General features: G+C 32.7%; 1 protein-coding gene across 1 annotated transcript; it reads left to right on the top strand.

The window, feature by feature from the left end:
* Positions 1-6,531: 6,531 nt before the first annotated feature.
* LOC149538054 (ethylene-responsive transcription factor ERF024-like) lies at positions 6,532-7,647 on the top strand. The gene has a single exon (XM_089802300.1). The coding sequence runs from the start codon at positions 6,862-6,864 to the stop codon at positions 7,501-7,503; it is 642 nt and encodes a 213-aa protein (XP_089658426.1). The 5' UTR covers positions 6,532-6,861; the 3' UTR covers positions 7,504-7,647.
* Positions 7,648-21,829: the final 14,182 nt, after the last annotated feature.

Genomic DNA, 21,829 nt, shown 5'->3' on the forward strand with positions numbered 1-21,829 from the left:
GCTATCCAAGAATGATGATTCATAAGAGGTAAATCAGACTACCTATAGATCTATGATAGCAAAACTTCAATATGTTGTTCATACAAGACCTGGTATTGTATTAGTAGTTGGTATATTTGCAAGATTCTCTACAAATCCCATAGAAAATCATATGATGGAAATCAAAAGAATCATGAGATATCTGTTAATCTCATATTGTTTTTGACAAGGAAATGAAAAAAAACTAGTTATTATATATCAATATTTCAGTGCAAGCCAAGTGATTAGAGCAAGCTTGGAAATTAGTGTGAGCTAAGTGATCAAAGCATGTTGAGCATCAATTGTTAGACAATACATGTCGAGCAAATAGTATGTGTTGAGTCACTCATAAGCCAAGAAGATTGTTTATGTCGAGTGATTCAAAAGCAGAGTAAACAGTGTATGTGGAGCCATTCAAAAGCCAAGTTACAACATTGAGAATGTAGTGATGGTCGAGCATCAGAGTCTTCAAAGGTTGAGTGAATAGTTTTGGACATAGTTGTTTGTAATGGCACAAACTTCTATGTAAAGAATTTTTGGGTTGACATAATGATTATTTACAATTCTAGAAGATATGTATGGAGGTATATTGTGAATCCCTATGCAATACATAAAACCAATCAAATAAAGGGATGTTCGAAGTGGAAATATCAATCAACCTCAGCCATTGATTCTTACCTAATCCTAGTCCACTATGTTTACTTAAGGAAGAAAACCCTAAGGAGTTCATAATGTGTGGAAGGAGATGATTTCTAAGTGTAGAGAGAGCATTCATGGTGGTTATGGAAGTTGTGACAATGATTTGAATTACAGAATCAGTTAGAGAGAATAGAGGAAAGTAGAGAGAGGACAGAGGAGACATATCTGATCAGAAGGATCAAGGATTCATCAGGAAAGAGAAGGTTTGACATCTAGCAATAGAGTGTTAACCAAAGGATCAAGGTGTTGAATCATTTTAACAAGTGATATAGAGAAAATCTCTTAACAGAGTAGTCTTAACAAACTTGTGTAAATCTCTTAACCAAGTGCTTGCTTTATCATAAGTTTAAGTCCTCTAAAAAGGCACACTTTTAGTAGGGTGTTGAAATCCTTTAACATGGTGATACCTAACAGTCTTTGTAATCCTTTAACAGGGCAAAAACCTCACAAGGTAGATCATAGTTTATAGTCAAACTTATTGTAACCATAATTGGCTACACTTTACAGCCATAGTAGTGAAGATTTGTGGGTGTCATCCCCTCCCCAATTTTACCTTCTCGTTGGAGGGTTTTTGGGTACCAAATTTATCATGTCATGTGTTATTTGTTTCATGCTATGGATGAGTGTAGTTAGCTATTTTTGTTGACATGTTAAATTGTGAGATGGATGTGTGGTGAATGTTTTATAGTTAAAGTTTTGAAGTGTTGATTCAACACCCCCTGCCCCCCAGAATTTACTTTCCCATAGTTATTTCCAATAATCTCTAAAAGGAACTCAATTCTATGGTCTATGGTCTATGGTCTATGGTCTATGGTCTATGGTCTATGGTCTATAGTATATGGTCTATGGTCTATGGTACAAGAAAGGAGGAAATTTTGAGTTGAAATTCTTTGCTGATGTTGATTAGGCTGGAAGAGTTGATGACAAGAAGAGCACCAATGGAGGAGAATTCTTTCTTGGAAAGAGCTTAATATCTTGGACAAGAAAAAAGAAGCATTGCATCTCTCAGTCTACAACAGAAGAAAAATGTGTTGATGCAACAATTAATTGCTCCAACATAATGTGGATCAAACAATTGTTATCAAGAATGAAGGAAGAAATCAAGGTCCAATGCTTATCTATTGTGATAGCACAAGTCCAATCAATATATCTAAAAATCTAGTGATGCACTCCAAGACAAAATACATTGCGATCAAGTATCATTTTCTGAGAGAATTAGTTCAAGATAAAGAGGTTAGATTAGAATATGTTAACACAAAGGAGCAGGTTCTTGCCATATTTACCAAACCATTACCTAAGGATGCATTTTTGTATCTAAGAGGAAAGCTTGTGGTCATTGCCCTATCTAATGCTCACTAGAGTAAAGATTGGTGATGCATCAACCAAACTACTTTGAAGATCTATCAAGTTGATGCAAAGAAGTTAGAGCTCATTGCACGTGAATTAGTACATCAGGTACATTATAAAATCATTGTGTCAAGTCTTTAGCATTTGATGTCAAAGGCATAGAGAATCACATGCCATATATTCATTAAGGGAGAGATTGATCAAAGGGAGTAATCTACAAGAGGGAGAGCTTGATCTAATGGAGATTGAAGATAAGTTGGTAGAGGGAGAATCTTAGAGGGAGTTCTCATGGATAGATGAAAAATCAAAATGAAACTAAGGATATTATAAAATCTTACAAATTATTTTGATTACTCTAAGTTTTATTTGTTTAATGACATGTTGTGTTGCCATCAATGCCAAAGAAAGAGATTGTTGATAACAATTATTCAATTATATCTTGTCAATGATGTTACACAAATATTATACTCTAACTGAGCACTGCTAGTTGGAACAAAGTTTAGAGGACTCTAGTATCATCCCAACATAAGTTCAAAAGAAGAAAGTTTAGGAATTCTTGGGTAAACTGAGTTAGGTCAGTAACCAAAGGAGTTTAGTGTAAACCAAGTCAGGTCGGTTACCAAGGAACACAATGCTAACTGAGTGACCCAGTTTGAGCTGACCATCAACATATTAGTTTCATTTATTAGTTGGTTTATGCAATCTAACTCAGTTGATGCTATTTATTTATTTGAAAGGGAATTCAAGCCTACTTGATATTGGGTTTCATATATATGAAAGGTCAAGATGTGGATTAAAGAATGAGAAAGTGGAGAAGAAGATAAGATGTGAATAAAGAAGGATATCTGATTTAGAGAAGAGTATTTGAGGAGCTACAAAGAATATATTGATTAGGGAGGATCCACAAGATAAGCCAAAACAATTATCTAAATCTACAATTCAATTGCTTCGTCAATCAGGTCCATCATTGTTACTCTCTAACAATTGTAGTAGTGAAGAAATCTCTTAACAGAGTTGACTTAACAGTCATTTTGTAAATCCTCTAACCAGGTTGCATTTCTAGATAGAAGTGTGTTAAGACCTCTAAAAAGGCCACTCCTAACAAGGTGATTTAAATCCTTTAAGAGTGTCACACCTAATAGTGTTCTTTGTGACATTTAATAGGGTTGGCTCCTAACAGGGTTCACTTTAGAAGAGTGAAAAGTTGTAACTAGTTGCATTGTTGGTTTTCCCATACTGGGTTTCCATGTTAAATATTTTTGTCTCATGTGTTCGTGTTATTTTCTTATTACTTTATCTTTCTACAACTAAGTTACTAAAGGTTAATACACATCATTATCGTAAGAGTTTTTTTAACCGAGTTATAGTGAATATTTAGTTCTAACATAGCTATGAGTTAAAAAGAACTTTGCATTGACATCTAAGGGATTTGGAATTGTTTTAGTGGAAACGGATTCACCCCTCCCCTCTCAATTACTCCTCTTATATTTCCAACAATTTCATCGTCATGAGGAGGGAACAATGACCTAGTCTAGGTGACTAGTAGACTGCTCAAATGATGAATGGCTCTAATAGATTCAACACTAGCCTTGGTGATGACATGAGGATGTTGCATTGGAGGAGGGGGGATATCAAGGGGAACATATGTGGTGGCTTTCTTTTGCTTGGTCCTAGGTCTATCTTGCAGAGCTCCACCTTCTATTCCCATGTTGGGCCTCATGCTCCAATAATTAACTTCAAGCCCTCTGACAAACTTAACATATAATTTTCTCACTAAATAGAAGGGCACCTCAAAATTATTGTGTGGTAGTTTGTCAAAAACCATTCACTAGAAATCCCAAAAATGAGTTCTAATGGCCTCATTAGTGCACTATTCAATTGAAAATTTTGGTCTCATAGAGTCAACTTTTTTACCAATTTTGGGGTCGGCAAATAGGTTGGGTGTTTTCCTTTCTAGTAATATTAAGGGCTGCAACCCCATCATTATCCGAGTCATCATCAAACTAGTCATACATCTCATCATGCCAACGAAGAGATGCATAATGTTGCTCAGTAAGGGTCTAAATATTAGCCACAATAGTATTAAGGGTGGCTAGCATGGGAGATAATCCAAGGATAGTGTTGTATTTCTATTGCACAATCCTCAGTTGAATTATGTTTTCTTGAATTAAATCTTGAATTCGAGGAGGGTTTTGTGGGGGTAATGGTGGTTGAGGATGATTTTGAGGATCATTGTTTGGGGGGGATCACTTCTAGGTTGGTTAGGGTCTAGCATGTTTATTTATAATGCAAATTTAAACTTTGAATTGGAATTTAAGTGAACAATTTATAAATCAAACTAAAACTTCCATTTTCATTACAAAAACCTAATTTTTTTTTTAAAATGAATTAAATCAATTGAAAAAAAACAAAAATTGAACTTGCCTATTGTTAGATGCAAAGTGGAGTGGAAATTCGGCAAGATTTTATCGTATACCCGAATCATTTTCCTAGACTCGATGGTGTAAGTCATTGCTTTCAAAAGAAATGTGCCAAACAATGTTCGGATTTGTTTTTAAACCTATGTCTGGGTATTGAGTGTTCTTAATCATTTTGTCAATTTAGAGGACAATATTGAAAGAAGAAATAATGGTATTGTAAACACATTTAAAAAGAACAATATCAAGAATTCAATTTACTCATGATTTTAAATAAAATTTCATACAATTGTGGACAAACTCATAAGTGAGATGTATGCCTATAAATCAATCAAATTTGGACAAACTTATGGAGGAGTTGTGTGTTCGAGCTCATAAAAGTTGGGCTATCCCGTAAATGAGATGTATGCCCACAAACTCTATAGGAGTTGGGCAATCTCGTGGTTGAGATGTCTGTACCCACGAACTCTATATATAAGATCTTATATAAATTGGCAATCTCAGCAAACGAGATGTATGTCCATATCATTCTGCTCTTAAATTCGACTTGAGCCTCTTTATAGATCTTCATGGAAGTTGAAGGTCACTTTATCTACATTCTTATTAGAAGCTGAATGGACAATTTCAAATTGAAAAGTCATTACAAATAATATAATAGGATTTAATGTAATATGCATGTTCAATTCTGATCATTGAGTATCCAATACATCGGATACACGATAAACTTTGGTAGTTTCTTTTTTGCATTTGTATTAGGATGGGGGGGAGTCATATCGAATTTCAAATCGCTTTTGGACGTTTTCAAACTAGTATTTTTTCACATCGTTAGTTCTAGCCCCACCATGATCTTACACATACTCATGGGTTAAAGTACTAAGGACTAACTTGATCAAGGTGATATCATAACACACACACATTAAAAAAAATGACTTCATTTAAAGGATCTTGTTGAGTAGTATATGTGTGAAAATAAAGGGTCCTATGGGCCATTAGAGAAGGATGCATCAGAAAAAAAAGAGCTACTAATGTCATTTCTATGTCATTGAGTTTGACCTTTGTCATTGGCATAAGCTAATTCAAGAATGAAGAAAAAGGAAAGGGTTGAAATGTATAAGATATATGTTGTACTAGAGATGGAGAGTGAGGAAATTAATCGAAGGAGTGAGATAATGATGTCCTCTATTGAAGGGCAGTTTGTGGAAGGGATAAATAGGCATGACTATATTTAGATGACTATAAGATCAATAAAGGGATATGTTTTTTTAATTTAAAGATGCTATTGTTCATAATATTGTTTAGATCTAGGGAAATATTTTTTGTTACCATCTAATAGAAACAAACAATCAAGACAAAAACAAGAAGGAATCAAATAAAATTTTAGACTCATGATTAAACACATGAAATAAGCTAAAATTAACTTTTAATTTTAGATATCATATCTTTAAAATATATAGTTACACACTTTTCATCTTTGCAAATATAAGATTTACACTTTTAAAAAGAATGTTAAAAAAACCCTAGACTTGAGTTTAAAAACATGACGTAAACTATAAAATAAATGATCCTACATTTTTTATTGTTACACTCTCTCACCTTGATGATCGATCATAAAGTATGATCCCAAACATTGATGTGAAAAATTTACAAGCAACCTTAGCCCAGAAATACAACTGCACATAAAGTATAAGATAAATAAAAAAATAAAATAACTAAAAACTATATATATACAATTTTAAAGAGAATCTTAAAAACCTTAGACTTAAGTTTAAATGCATGACATAAACTTTAAAAACTATTTAAATTTTTTAATTAATTAAAAATTAAATAAGTGTGCAAGTTCTCTAACTATTCTTTCATCCATTGACTTACCCATGATCTAAGTCAAAAAAATAACATAATGAACTATAGAAACTACATGTACATGGTTATTAAAAATAAAATAATTATGTTAATATAACACACACACATAAAATAGACACTTTTCATCTTTACCAATGTAAAATGTAGAAACTAAATTTGAAGTAAAAAACATCACAATAATTGCCCACGTCGATATTTTGCAGCATATTGCACGAAATAGGTCTATCCATGCAGGCGACGCTGTAAATGATGTACGAGGGTCCAAATCATGGACAGTGGCACTATTACTATTTACTATTTACTATTTGTTGTCTTTGCGCCGCCCCCAAAATGACGAAGCAAGTTGCCATGTGTAAGCTACACACAAATTTCACCATCTATCTCCTCTTTTTAACACCCACGCCGTTTGGTGCGATGCTTCCTGAGCCACATGTTTTTCAATATATTAGCGGATTGAGCGACTTCATGAATCCTACAGCAACGTCAGTCATTTGAGAAGCTCCACATCTTAGTAATTGCAATGGCTTCCCCAAGTGAAAGTGACAGACCAAGCGAGGCTCATTCGGATGAATTAAGAGAAGAGAGAGAGAAGTTGAAATACAAAGGTGTGCGCCGTCGGAGTTGGGGAAAATGGGTGTCTGAAATTAGAGAGCCGAAGAAGAAGAGCAGAATATGGCTCGGGTCATATGACAGCCCTCACAAAGCCGCTAGGGCTTACGATGCAGCGGCTCTCTGCTTGAAGGGCGAATCGGCTGCGCTCAATTTCCCTCAATTTGCACACACTCTGCCTCGCCCCGCTCGATCTCAGCCCCGCGACATCCAGTCCGCTGCTTCAAAAGCTGGGCACTCATTCGATGCAAAGACGACGCTTTTGCTTTCTCCCCCCTCTTCGCAATGTTCTTCAGATCCCCCTGAAGAAGAAGAAGAAATTCATGACACAGAAATTTGCCATGATTCGAGGAATGGGGAAACAGAACAGACGGATATAATGCAGTCGTTAATGGGCCAAGTGTGTTCGTGGGAGGAGTCGCCCAACATGTTGCAAAATATGGCGGAGGGTCTTCTTCTCACACCCCCTCGAATGGATGAAATTTATTACCAGGAGGAGGAGGAGGAGGAGAGCTTATCACTCCAGCCGCTTTACTCCCTCTGGAATTATTAAGAGTTGCGAAATCGATTGTATAGAGAGCTTCTTTGTAACTTCGGTTATATTACTAACTGCTAATGTAAGGAATAAATAGGCCAATGCATTCGGCTCCCATAAATAGTTATTATGCTTAATTAGGGAGATTTCCCTATTTGGTAATTTTACACTTTTATATGGAGGTCTTTTACTAAATATTTGTGGCTACTTTAGCATAAGGTTTTACGGCTAAATCTCTTGGTCTAAGAACCAAGGATTAAGGGGTTTCCATTCTTCTAAATTCACCAAGGCACAATCCCAACCTCATTCCTTTTCAATGTAAGAGCCACACACTCAGCGAGACTTTAATCTTATTTGATCATTTTTATCATATGACAATAATGCACGAGGACACGGCCACTATATTGAACTCTTTTTACTCTGAACTTTCATTCTTTTTAAAGTCCATTGAGAGAAATTGGCATGTTAGTCTAGCGATCTGAAAATTTAATTGCAGATTATGTACAATGTACCAATAATATCGAAATTGGGAAGGATAAAGAGGTATAGTTGGAAGTAAGAGATAAGGATGCGAATGATTGATCTTCAAAAAAGTAAACAAAATACCTTGTTCAATTTTAAAAATGAATGGCACGCGTTGAAGAACAATATTTTAGAATTTCAATTAATATAAATAGTCATAAATCATATCATGTGCAACAGAATTGTAAGGTATAAACATCACATTGAATATCATATCAGATATTTCAATGGACTGCTGTCATTAAATAGGTAATTATAAATCTCTGTCTTTCTAATTTTAGGAATGTTTGGCTTTCAAGTGTTCTACTCCTATGTAGATAAAACAGGATGCACTATTTAATAATAATAATAATAATAATAAAATCATAATAAACCCCTTCACATGACCTTCGACTTTGTGAGAGATAGTGTACAAAAGGAAACATTGTATTATTACCTCCCCGCACCAAAATCGAAAATATCTCCGTCCCTTTTCGTTTTAGTGGAATGGGCGGCCCAAGAGAAGATTTTAATGATACTTCATCCATTGAGCTCTCCTACGGACAAAGTCTACGATCAGGAAATTGTCGGCCGAATATGATGATTTTTAATATACGACGAAAATGCATAGTTATATACAGTTGATTATTTTGAGATCAATGCAAAATGCGAAATATTTTTAGTGCGTAGTTGGAATCGATCATTTTCTACCTTAATTAAATTTTAAAAATAAAAATTGGTATGAATACAATTGTTACTAAGGTAAGGAATATAAATAAAGACTATACATGGTTAAATGATGTCGTTTGTAAAAAAGATATTTTGTTTGGAGAAGATATTTTGCTTTTCATCTACTTGTCAATACGTTGAACCTGTCGTTCTGAATATTTAACTTAGCAATCTAAGGAGCTTTGACCACTCAATTAAAGAATTATTTTTTGTTTAAACTAGATTAGATATAATTGAAAGTACCATATTAAAAATATTATAATAGTATGATATATTATACAAATATTATGTCAAAATATAGTGTCAATATGTTATTTAATTATGATAACAACGAATATAGATAATTATACAATGATTGAATGGGTTCAAGGTCTGTAAAGATTGAAGAGAAAATATTAGTATTATTGTTAAATTTTGAGATAAATTTATTTGTAAAAATGTAATCAATCTTTTCATTTAATTTTCATTATATAAACATCAATGTTATAGTCAACATATTATACAGTGTATTTTTGGATTTATATTTAATGACAAAAATCACTTATGTGCCTTTAAAATAGTCTATTGGTATTATTATTATATTATTAATAATAGGAAAGTCAGAGGCATTGTTTTTGCAAATGTGAAATTATGACATTTCGTTAGAATTTAATTGTAAGTTTTTAAGTCAAACTTGTTGACTATATATCATGAAAAATGAATAATAATTAAATTATTAACACATAATATAGATGAAATAAAATCACAGTTTAAAAACTTGAGACTAAAACCAATATTAATGGATATATTCTTATTGTGTACAACTAGCTAATTGATTTTTGAACTTGTAATGATTGATTATATCTTTTAATAAGTAGTCTTAAACATCACAATATTGCCATATTAAATTGAAGACAACCTTGCTAACTTCAATGAAAACTTATTATATATGACAATACCATTAGTGTTCTTCCCTTACATGATACTTGATGCACAAACATTCAAAAATTGGATAAAGTATATAAAATTTCCTTATGATAACATGTTTAATGCACTCATATTGGTGGGAAGAAAGTGATCAAATTATAAACGTGAGCTTGTTATGTAAAACGTGTGTGTGTGTGTGTGTGTGTGTGTGTGTGTGTGTGTGTGTGTGAGAGAGAGAGAGAGAGAGAGAGAGAGAGAGAGAGATCCTCTTACTATAGTGCAATATAGATAGGTTTATAAAGTATATGATGAGCATGTCTTTTGATTCAATTCAACAACATACTAGAAAACAATATAATGGTTTGAGTGATAAGATACATAATTTAATTTTAAAAGAATCTTTTCTAATCTTTTTCTAACATGTTGAACTATTACTACTTAATATTTGCACAAATAAATTCTTATTTTAATAATAATCTTATTCAACACATATGATGAACATGCCCTTTGCCAATATTATTAAATAAAAAACATACTACAAAATAATATACCGATTTGATTAATAAGATTTAAAATATATATTGTATCCCTTTCTAAACTATCAAATTAAAATTCATGCACTAAAGAATTTGATCAATATTTGTATAAAAGAATTTTTATTTCAATAGTCTTATTCAAGACATATAAGGAACATGCCGTTTGTTAATATTATTAAATTCAACAACATACACATAATAATAATTTATTGATCTAAATAATAATATACGAAATTTAATTTTAAAAATGTTGTTCTCATTATTAGTTCTTGCCTTTGGCAGGAAACTAATGGAATCACCAAGTTCCATATTAGTTCCATAATCTAAAAATTTCATTGATATAATGTTTGCAAAAGGTTTATTAATTTGCATGTTTTTTTGAAATTGAAAAATACAATTTTTTTAAAACTCTATTGGCTCATGATGAAAAAGGCAATGAAAAAATTTAATTTTCTTCAACAAAAATACAACTATTTTTTTCAACACCTCTATTAATGCAAGCATTAATTGTAACTTTATCTTTTTTTTTTTAAATAATCATTTTTCTAACACCTCTATTAATGAATGCATTAATTTTAATTTTATCTCTTCCACATTTGTGACAAGTGGATAAACTTTTTTTAAAAAAGGCAATCAGTTTTAATTGATGTTTATTTTCGTAATTTGTAAAATGTTATTCAAATATAGATATTTTAATCTCTTGTATTTTTGATCTCCTTATTTCTAATATAAATATAGACATTTTAGCTCTTTTAACTTGTCAATTTTCAAAAATTATTTTTTATATAGTTTAATTTCATATTTATTTTTATTTTAATTTGTATGTAGGTTTAAATTAGAATTTAATTATTTTTACTTTTACATATCTAAACCAATGCTTTTAATAGATTTTCTTTTATTTTTTATTTTTATATATAATTTAATTAGATTATACATTTATTTAACATATATAATTTTTATTATATTGATATTTTTAATTTATACTTTAAAATACATAATATTAATTTTTTATCAATTTTAATAAAGTTCAAATTGTTTAGCTTGGTATATTATCAACTTTATTTATTATAAGTGTGTTTGGTCTTTTTAAAAGCATAAATGTTATTTTTAAATTAATTTATGTTTATTTATTTTTATGCATAGATTTAAACTTAAGAATATTGTCCAGCTTCTTCAATTGGATGAATTTACCACTTAAACAAGATATATCAAACAATTTAATAATTGAAATTAATCAATTTATCTCTTTTTTAAAAAATTTATACAATTTTATCTATATCATATGTAATTAGTTGATAAATATCTTTGGTATGATAAATGTTCTTTAGGATGTCATCTAAATTTAATTTAGCATGATACTATAATGTTTATTTATATATTCTTTTACTATTTTAACTAATATACATCATTGCAATTATATATTTAATAATTTACTAACTATAGTCGTAATTTAATTTAGTTTAGCACTATAATGTTATATTTTTCATTACTATCTATTTGTTATTTTATTAAATTAAATACATTATATGTTAACCAAAATTTACTTCAATCAACCATAAAATCATGAAGGTAGGAACTTTGGCGCATGCGCCCCTTGTTTCTTAACATGTCAAGTAAATGAATTCTTGTTCTTATTATTATTTTATAATTATTATTTTAATAATCTGATTCACTACCACATTTCCGAACATTCTTAAGCATCATGAAATTATAATAGCCGAACAAAAATAAGTCCTTCAAAGCAAATAACTCCCCATGACAGGTGTCCGAAAAGTAAGTGGTCTTTATAAAGTCCAGTTAGAATTTGACAATAAAATATAATTGAAATGTATAATTCGGGTCCGACTACGGATTCTCCTCATAAATGATGACACCCTTCTTCCCACAAGATATTTTGCGGGTCTCCTGAAAACTTAGGTAAGGTGGCTCCACTCAATCGTATGTGGCATCTCATCATTTCATGTGCATCCCCCGCTTAGATATTTTCCCTTTCTTCGATTATCACTGTCTTCTTCCTTTTGAATTTAAGGGAGCATAGTGGGGGCCAAAATCATATTGTACTGACCGTATGTTCTCCGTCTTGTTTGCACCCTCCTTTAGATGTAAGGTATTAAGCTACATATATGTCAAAGTCCACATTTGCATTTAGAAGATATTGATATGAAATGAGTACTTCACGGGAGCCTTGATTTTGTGCTATCGGGGATTTTAAGTGGCCTCATCATGAAGTTTGGTAATCATTGTATATTATTCTATTGATAAAATTCAAAAAAGTAAAGTGGCACCTATAGTGCACCCAGTTCATCCTCTAAAGGGTTAGATTATAAAAGCACGAGGTGAGTTGCAAACAATACATACCCTTATTGAGAAATTTATTAGAATAGCCTAGTAAGTTCATAATTATAAGGGGACATGCCATTGGTCAAAGTACATGAGGCAACTCGAGCAAAGGACCAAAACTCTAGAGTGGACAAGGATATGGAGATTCAAAAGGAACAAACTAACCAAAGCCCTGGTAAAGTTCTAGAAATTCAACTCCCTGATGATGTTGTAGAAGTTATTGATGAATGCCAAAACAAAACTGTAATCTTGTCTTTTATTAAGGGCATCCCCTCTGAGGCAAACTTTTATAAATGGGCCCGTTATAACTGGGAAAGTCGGGGGATGGGGGATTGAGGCTTTAAGAAGTTTAGGAAAAGGGTATGTCTCTTGTATGTTTAAATCAGCTGAACATGCCAAGGCTATTTTACAGTATGGTCCCTGGGTTATATGTGGACAAATCTACTACCTGCAAGCCTGGACTTTTAATTTTATCTTAAAGGGCCTTCTTGTTCTCACTATCCTATGTGGGTTGAATTGCCTTTTCTTAATTTAGCTTTCAGGCCATTTTTGAAAGACATTGTGTCTCACTTAGGCAGAGTCATTTGGTGCAAACATAACTCGGACAAGTTTTCAAGTCTAAGGGTTCATCCTAAAGCATGTGTGGAAGTTGATCTAAATAACCCTCTACCAGAAAACATTAAGTTATTTGGTCCTGGGTTTGAATTAGACCAACCAATCATTTATTTGAATAAGCCAAATGCATGTTTCTATTGTCGATAGGAAGGCCATTTGATTCGTGATTGTCCCATCAAGAAAAACAAAATGGCTCAAATGCCTCAGACCTCGCCATCCAGTAATCATGCTCATCATCATGCTCCAGTTGTCACTAACAGTTCCCCTCCTTCTTCCCCCATCCCCTCATCAGGAAAAACAAAATGGCTCAAATGCCTCAGACCTCGCCATCCAGTAATCATGCTCATCATCATGCTCCAATTGCCACTAACAGTTCCCCTCCTTCTTCCCCCATCCCCTCTACTCATTCGGATGTGTCTGATGACTCTGCCCCTTCATATAAAGATATTGTCATGTCAGATGGTTGGAGGGTTGTGAGGAAGAGGAAAGAACATCTAGTTTCTTCTCACACCCCTGCCACTCATCCCTCTCCATGACTCATATCCTCTCCCTATTCCTCACCCTCTCCATCTTCTCCATCTTCTTCCAAACCATCTTCTTCCCCCTTGATTCATACTTCTCCCCAGCCACTCTCTTCTGATTCCTCAACTCTTCAAAATCGATCCATATCCAGATCCCCTTCTGCCTCTAGGAGTCCAAACCTCAAAGAACATGATTGTCCCATAATAGTTTCTGTGTGTTGGCTCAAGGTGATGTCTCTCCTCTATCTCATGAAACTTAAGTTACTCTCTTGGAATGTCAAAGGGATTTCTCTCCCTCATCGCAAATATAAACTTAAAGAGATGGTGATTAAGTGGAAACCTGATGTCATCTTTCTCCAAGAGGTCAAAATTAGTGACATTAGACTTAACGCTTCTTTACATAATATCTGGAAAGCTACTACCTTTCTTCAGAAGGCTCATTCAGATGGTAAAGGTGGTGCTATCATTGGGATGGCTCCTTGGGTTTCAAAATACATCATTGACAAACAAGAAGATCCCTCCCACAGTTGTGCTTGGGTCCTTACTCTTATTAATGGATGGCTTATAGGATTTTGTTCTATTTATGCCTCCAATTTTGTTAAAGAGAGAATTTCTCTTTGGGATTGGTTGGCCAATAATTTACCCAATGTTGATTGGATTTTAGGAGGAGACTTTAACATGGTTGAACATTCTCATGATTGCAACTGGAATAGTCTTTTAAAGCTTAGCAGGGATGAGTTTGATAGTTGGTTGTTCTATCGTAACTCCATTGGGGTGACTGATCCCATTCATGACAAATTTGCTAGCCATTCAAAGAACTGGTATACCTGGTCCAACTACGGAATGGGAGATAGTAGAAAATTGAGTAGGTTGGACAAGTTTTATGTTTCCTCTAGTCTCCTGCTAATTTATGATCCGTCAGGGATTTGTGTTCAAGTGGATCAGTCTTCTACTATTTCTGATCATTTCCCCATTGTGTGCAGCATTAGTTTTTCTCAAAACTTAACTTCTAAGAGTTCCCTCCCTTTCAAACTAAATGTTTCTCATTTAAAGAATCCTACTTACCTTGCTACCCTTAAGGAGATTTGGAATTCTCTTCCTAAACCCAAAGAAGGAGATTCTTGGATTGGTTGGTGGTGTCTTGCCATTTCTCAATGCACTAATTTTCTTTGATCTTTTGGAGAAAAAAATGGCCTGGCAACGGAAGCGTAAAGAAAGATCTCTTCAAGGTAAACTTGTGCATGCAAGAAAACTTCTTAGTGCTAATTCTAATAACATAAACCTTCAATCTGTTCTTGCTACTACTAAAAACCAATTGCGCAAGATGGACAATTATAAAGGTCAGGGAGCCAAAATCAGATCTAGATTACATTGGATAAAAGAAGGTAATAAGGTTACACGATATTTCTTTAATTATCTCAGTTAATAACACAAAAAGGAAAAGATTGGTGCCATTAAAGACAAATCTGGTTCTCTTCTTACTAACCCAACTGAAATATTCAAAGCTTTTAAACATTTTTATGAACATCTATTCAAAGATGATCAATGGCCAGACATTCAAGAGGCTCTAGAAGATATTGTTAAAGTTCACATTCCTCAGTGTATAGTTGTTGATTACAACCAATACCTTGATAGAATCCTCATGTTGGAAGAGCTAGAAAATGTTCTTTTTAATATGGCTCCTTATAAATGTTCGGGCAGTGATGGGCTTCCTATGGAGTTTTACAAAGCTATGTGGAAACACATCAAAGAAGATTTTTATTACTTATACTTAGAAGCCTTTAAGAGATGGTCCTTGGGCCTTGCTATTAATGGTGGTATAATCAAACTTTTTCCCAAAGGGAAAAATGAAGATTCCATTTCAAGTTGGCATCCCATTACAATTTTGAATACTTCCAACAAAATTATTGCAAAAGCTCTTGCTTATAGGATTTAATCGATGGTGCAAGAAATTGCTCGACCTGAACAAACTGGTTTTATTGCTGGTAGATATATTCTTGATAATTTGATTTTAGCATGGGAAACATGCGAATGGGCCCAACAAACTTGTCAGAATGTTATTCTTGTCAAACTCGATTTTGATAAGGCTTATGACATAATCCAGTGGAATTTTATTTTGAGCATGCTCAAATGGTTGGGGTTTAGTCCTAAACTACAACCTCATGTTTGTATGTTATTTCAGGATGCTAACTCTCGAATCATTATCAATAATATGATGACTAGTCATTTTCCTCTTCAGCGATCTATTCGTCAAGGATGTCTTCTTGCCCCTTATCTTTATCTATTAATTGCAGATGCATTAGGCTATATGTTACAAGGTGCATGGAAGCTGAAATTCATCTCAAGTGTTTCTATTCCTCAAAGTTATGTTGTTATTAACTCGCATTATGCTGATGACAGCTTATTATTTCTACAAAACTCTGAGCAAGAGATCTCTAATACTTTGGATGTTTTGGAAAATATATTGTGATGTCTCTGGCTCTAAGCTAGCTCATGAAATAATAGAATTTTTGATAATTTGAGATGGGCATATTCCCCATTGGATTCCATGTGAATGGAAGCATATTAAGCATGGTGAGATTATGAGATATCTCATAATTCCCTTTGGTTTGGGAGTCACTCTGTCTGATATGTGGACTTGGTATCTTAATAGAGTCAAAGCCAAACTTTTTAATTGGGGTATTAAATTTCTTTTTGTTGCTGGGAAAATCCAAGTTGCTAATAAGATTTTTCTAGCCACTCATGTTTATTATTCATCCAGCTGGATGCCCTCCAACAAAGGTTATGAGAATTTAATTAAAATCATTAGACATTTTTTATGGACTAAATGGGATGGCAGTAAGGAGTTTATATCTACATCTTGGTCTCATTGCATACAACCAAAACATAGAGGAGGCTTGGGATTAATTGACCCAAAAACCCAGGGGTCTTGCTTGGCAGTGAAATGTATTATTAGAGTTGCTAAAGGGGATGAACCTTGGAAAGTTCTTGTTCGGAATAGGATATTCCTTGCCATGGTTAGAGGCAAATGGCAAGGTGTGGGGTGGCTGGAAAAGTTACTTCATGCTCCCTTCTTTTCTATTAAGGCCTCACTTTCTCTCTAATCAATTTGGAAAGCTTGGCAAAGGGTCGGGCATCTTTTAAAATGGAGAGATGGTTCTCTCCAACATGGTTTTAGCTTTTCCACTTCTTCTATTTGGTGGAACAGACACATATTGTATCATGATCAGCCTTTGGCCTTGAGTTTTCATAAATTATCTTATTTGTTGTCCAAAAAAGGCATTAACATGGTGGGAGATCTTTGGGATTTCAATAATTTAGATTGGCTGCCATGGGATGTCATTAGAGCCCAATTTAATCTGAACAATAAACACAAATCATTTTTTTATCTTTGTGGAATCTCTAGTGCCTCCAGAATTGTCTATGAAATTGTGTACCCCAATTCAATGCAATTTCTTCAAAGATTGGCTATGGCTTTCAACATTTCCTTTCTTTTCTTTTCCTTTGAAGAAAATATATTTATAGCTACTGCCTAATCTTCCCATGAAGTCTCAATTGAACAGCAAATGGAATTGTAAATTTAGTGACAAGTTTTGGGCAAAACTCTTAGCTAAAATTTGGAAGTCAAAGATTAACACAGAGGCACAATTAATGGATTGGAACATATTACATTGCAAGTTACCAGTTGGTAGCAGGCTGAAATGTATCATGGTTAATCCCATTAATTGTCCTTTTTGCAAGAAATCTAAAGACATGCGTACATCTTTTGGGTTTATTATTTTGTGAAGAAGTTATGGAACTCTATTTGTCATTGTCTTCCTGCTATCTTTTGGCATTACCTTAACTAGAAGGAGGCTTTACTTGGAGTTGGGTTTCGAAATAATATCATTGCTGAAAGTGTTCGACAAACTATCTTATTACACATCTAGAGAGTTTGTTGTAAATTTTTTTTTGATAACTCCTATGATCATCAGGAATTTGCAATTCTAAAACTTTATTCAGACATTTTATTGTCTTGCTTCTATTTTCACTCAATTGCAAGCGGATTCCAGGAAGAGTACCATGACAACATATTAGGTCCAATGTATCCAGCACCAAGTAGTTCAACTAATCAAGAATCAGCAAATTGGGGCACTTCATAGTCTTCAACCTCTTATCTGGATTCTAATAAATTGTATTTGAAAATGTGTACTCTTCTCTATGTACCTTTGTGGGTTGGTTTGCCTCTTGTTTCTCAATTGTAATGTTTTCTTCATTCTTTCCTGCAGTTCTTTGTGAACTACTCTTCTTTCCTTTGTAAATTACATTTTTTCAATATAAGAAAAAATAATAGAAAATGTTTAATCTCCTATCCAATAACACTTTGTGGCTTATCACTTTTCCAAGTAATTGACATTTGAGATAGAATGTTCATCTTGTGTCATTAGTTGTTTGATGCACTATGAAATAGTGGGTGCATGATATTATAAGGAAATAAGAAAAAATCATTGATTCTTTTATAAAAATTACGATGTGTGTAATGTATGCAACTTTGTAGTTTAATAACTTCATTCAAAATAATTTTGTTCTATTAATACATTTATGATTCATGTGGAAATCATATTTGAAAGTTTTCAATTTAACAACTTCATTCTATTATACTATTAGAGAAATATTTCTGATTTATTAATACACTTATGACTCGTAGAAATCATAGATGAATTTTTTTCAATTTAACAAATTCATTATATTATATTAGTGGGAAAATTCTTTTGATGCATTAATACATTTACGACTCATGTACAAATCATATATGAATGTTTTCAGTTTAATGACATCATTCATTATCACATGGGACAAACACTTTTGATTCATTAATACAATTATGTAGAAATCATAGAACTGTTAACTCCTAGTAAAATTCTGATTTGACACTCCTAAGAGAGGTAACAAATCTAATAGTTTTCCTCATTATGTCATGATGAAAAAAGAAAATACTAAACAAAAATATGTTGAATGTATTTCTTTAATGACTATGAGAACCTCCTAATTACCTCAAGGAACTTAATAACAAGCCAAACCAAGCATATGAGTTTTAACTAGATATGCTAAGAATCAAACTTATGAAGAAAATTACAGATATGGCCTTCCTTAAGCACTGGAGAGATTCCCAGTTGATTCCTTATTTTGTTATAAAAATCAACCACCATCTCTAGAATGTGCATACTAAACATTTTTTTCTCCATGTAGGCATCTCCCTCCTCAGATTAGTAATCTAGTCCTTGAGGAGGGTCATCAACCATCTCAATGCCATGTCATTGCCCCTGCATCTAGAGCTTGTTGCATCTTTGCGTCCAAACCTCTGTAGAAAGATTTAAAGAGAAACAATAGTACTCAAACAAATAAACCAATGCATAATAAAACAAAGAAAGTTCAACCACACAAAGAATATATGAAAGAAGAGGGTAACTCTATTTTTTTACAGCAGAGAATTAATTTTCTTTTGCAACTTCTTCTAGTTACAAAAATGTATTACAACATTCTGTATTTATTAGTCAAAAATACATATGAAAAGAGAATTTCTCTTGGAGAAACCTACGATGGTTATTCTAGACTTAACTTCTTGTTATTGTAGTTAGATGGCACATAATCTATTGTTTATGAAATGCAAAAAGTCTATTTGAAACCTACAGTGGAGATGGACTATTTGGAATAGAACTTATGCTATTATATCTAACGTAAGAAATACATGATCATAGGAAAGTTATAATGTTTTAATGCCAAGGATCATGCAATAAATAATTATTTCAAATATGAACTAATGGAAAACTATATGCAATCTAAAAAGTAATGGTGAAACTGGAGTGAAGGAAAATGGTGAAGTTAGAGTTAATATCTCGAGAAGTTGTGAAAGCATCAATCTTCATACTCCCCCTTGATGCTGAGAGGACTCACAATTTGATCTCTAAGTTCTAGTAATTGATCTTTTTCAACAGCCTTCATAAAAATATCTGCTATTAGATCCTTTGTGCTAATGTACTTGAACTCAACTACTTTATTTTGAACCAAATCTCTGATGAAGTTTTGTTTCAGATCAAAGTGTTTGGTCCTACTACGATGAACCAAATTCTTGGCTAATTTAATGGTGCTTATGTTATCACCAAAAATCACAGTAGGTTGAACCTGTATCTTGCCAATTTTCTCAAGAAGCTTTCTAAGCCATAAAGCTTGTGTGCCAGCTGAAGTGACTGCAACATATTCTGCTTGTGTAGAAGAGAGAGAAACCATACTTTGTTTCTTTGAACTCCATCTGATTAAACTAGAACCTAAAGAAAAACAATTATCAAATGTAGAATTTTGGTCATCCAAATGACCTCCCCAATCTAAATCACTAAAGCCAACAAGCTCAAACTTATTAGAAGAATAGTGAATGCCAAAATCTACTATGTTTTTCACATACCTCAAAATTCCCTTGGCTTCCTTCATATGTTCCTCTGGTGGATTTGACATATACCTTGAAACCAATGAAACTAAATAAGCAATATCAGGCCTTGTATGAGTTAAAAACATCAAACTCCCAACAGTGCTTCTATATGATTTCATATCAACAACTTTAGTACCATCATCTCTACACAATACAACTTCATGAGAGATTGGAATTGAAAGAGGTTTACAATCAGCCATATCAAACTTCTTCAACATATCCTTTGCATACTTTTCTTGAAAAATATTTTTTTTATCTTTACCTTGATAAACCTCCATGCCAAGAAAATACTTCAAGAGACCTAAATCTTTTATCTCAAACTCATTCATCACAGAAACTTTGAATTCATCTTTCATCTTTGAAGAACTACCCATATATAGAAAATCATCAAAATACAAACTCCAAATGAGAATATCATTATCTTCTTGTTTGTAGTAAAGGGTAGGTTCACTCTTACTTCTTTGGAAACTATTATTCTGAAAATATCCATCATTTCTTGCATATCATGCATGTGGTGCTTTCTTAAGGCCACACAAAGCCTTCTTCAACTTGTAGACATGATCTTCTTTGCTTTGGATCTCAAAACCTTATGGTTGTGCCACATATACCTCTTCTTCTAAGTACTCATTCAAGAAGGCACTTTAACACATCCATGTGATGTATACTCCATTGATTTTGAGCTGCAAGAGAGGTTAACATCCTAATAGTTTCTTCTCTTGCTACTAGTGCAAAAGTTTTTGGGTAAAAGTACAAAGCTATGTCACCTTTCAGGATGAATTATAAGAATGATTGAATTTGAGTATTTCCATCTAAAAATCAATTTTGTTCAAACATATGATCTCGATAAATTTATTCTAGCTAAGTTATATATGGTCTCACATTTTTCCAATTAGAAATGTCTACTAAATGCATCTTGCATACTAGTTTGTATCCAATTACTAAAGAAATAAAATTATTTTAGAAAATTGACATTTTAATAATTCTTACTATTTTTTATGATATTCTTTTAATAACATATAAACACCATGTTATAGAGCTAAAAGTCAAGATACTCTCATATAGAGTTCATAGTGTTTTAATTAGATATAGTATATTGTAATTAAAAAATTATACAAGTACATATTTTAACACTCGAGAAGATGTCGAATTTGAGAAAGAAATAAAATATTAAATTATATTAAAAAAAATAAAAATTATATGACATTCTAGAGGAGAGAGTCCTCTTTAAGAATGTATAATTTTTCTTTTGGTTGGAATAGATTTATTTTGAAAAATATGGCGGGAGATGAAAACTATCGATTTTAGGAGAGTTGAAACTTGAATCGTTACAAAGGAGAAAATATAGGTCTAAAGACAATTGTTATGTTTGAATGTTCTAGCTACATATGTTATCTATAATGTCATCTAAGATCAAAGGGAAATAAGTTTATTCCCATATAGTTTTGTAGTGGGAACTAAACCCCTAATTTTTAGCATTTTTCAGCAACTAAAAAGTCATCTTTAAAAAATAGGAAAATATATCAATTCTTATTCGAAATATTTATTAAAAATTATAATCCTAAATTTCATCCATTTCTACACATTTCATTAATTTACTACATTTTAAAATTTTAAATAATAATACCATTTTTATGTCATTGAAGGTGAACAATTATACTTTTGTTAGCCTTTTCCTTTGTAAAAGGGTGACATAGGTTTGTGATTTTACCCTTCTTCATAATCAGTGCCATACC

The sequence above is a fragment of the Cupressus sempervirens genome, chromosome 9 (genome assembly GCF_028749045.1).
Source record: "Cupressus sempervirens isolate cs-2001-9-10 chromosome 9, ASM2874904v1, whole genome shotgun sequence".
In the NCBI taxonomy this organism is placed as follows: domain Eukaryota; kingdom Viridiplantae; phylum Streptophyta; class Pinopsida; order Cupressales; family Cupressaceae; genus Cupressus; species Cupressus sempervirens.

Bases quoted from the DNA above. Each gene is read 5' to 3' on its own strand.
- LOC149538054 (XM_089802300.1), top strand. From the start codon at position 6,862: ATGGCTTCCCCAAGTGAAAGTGACAGACCAAGCGAGGCTCATTCGGAT.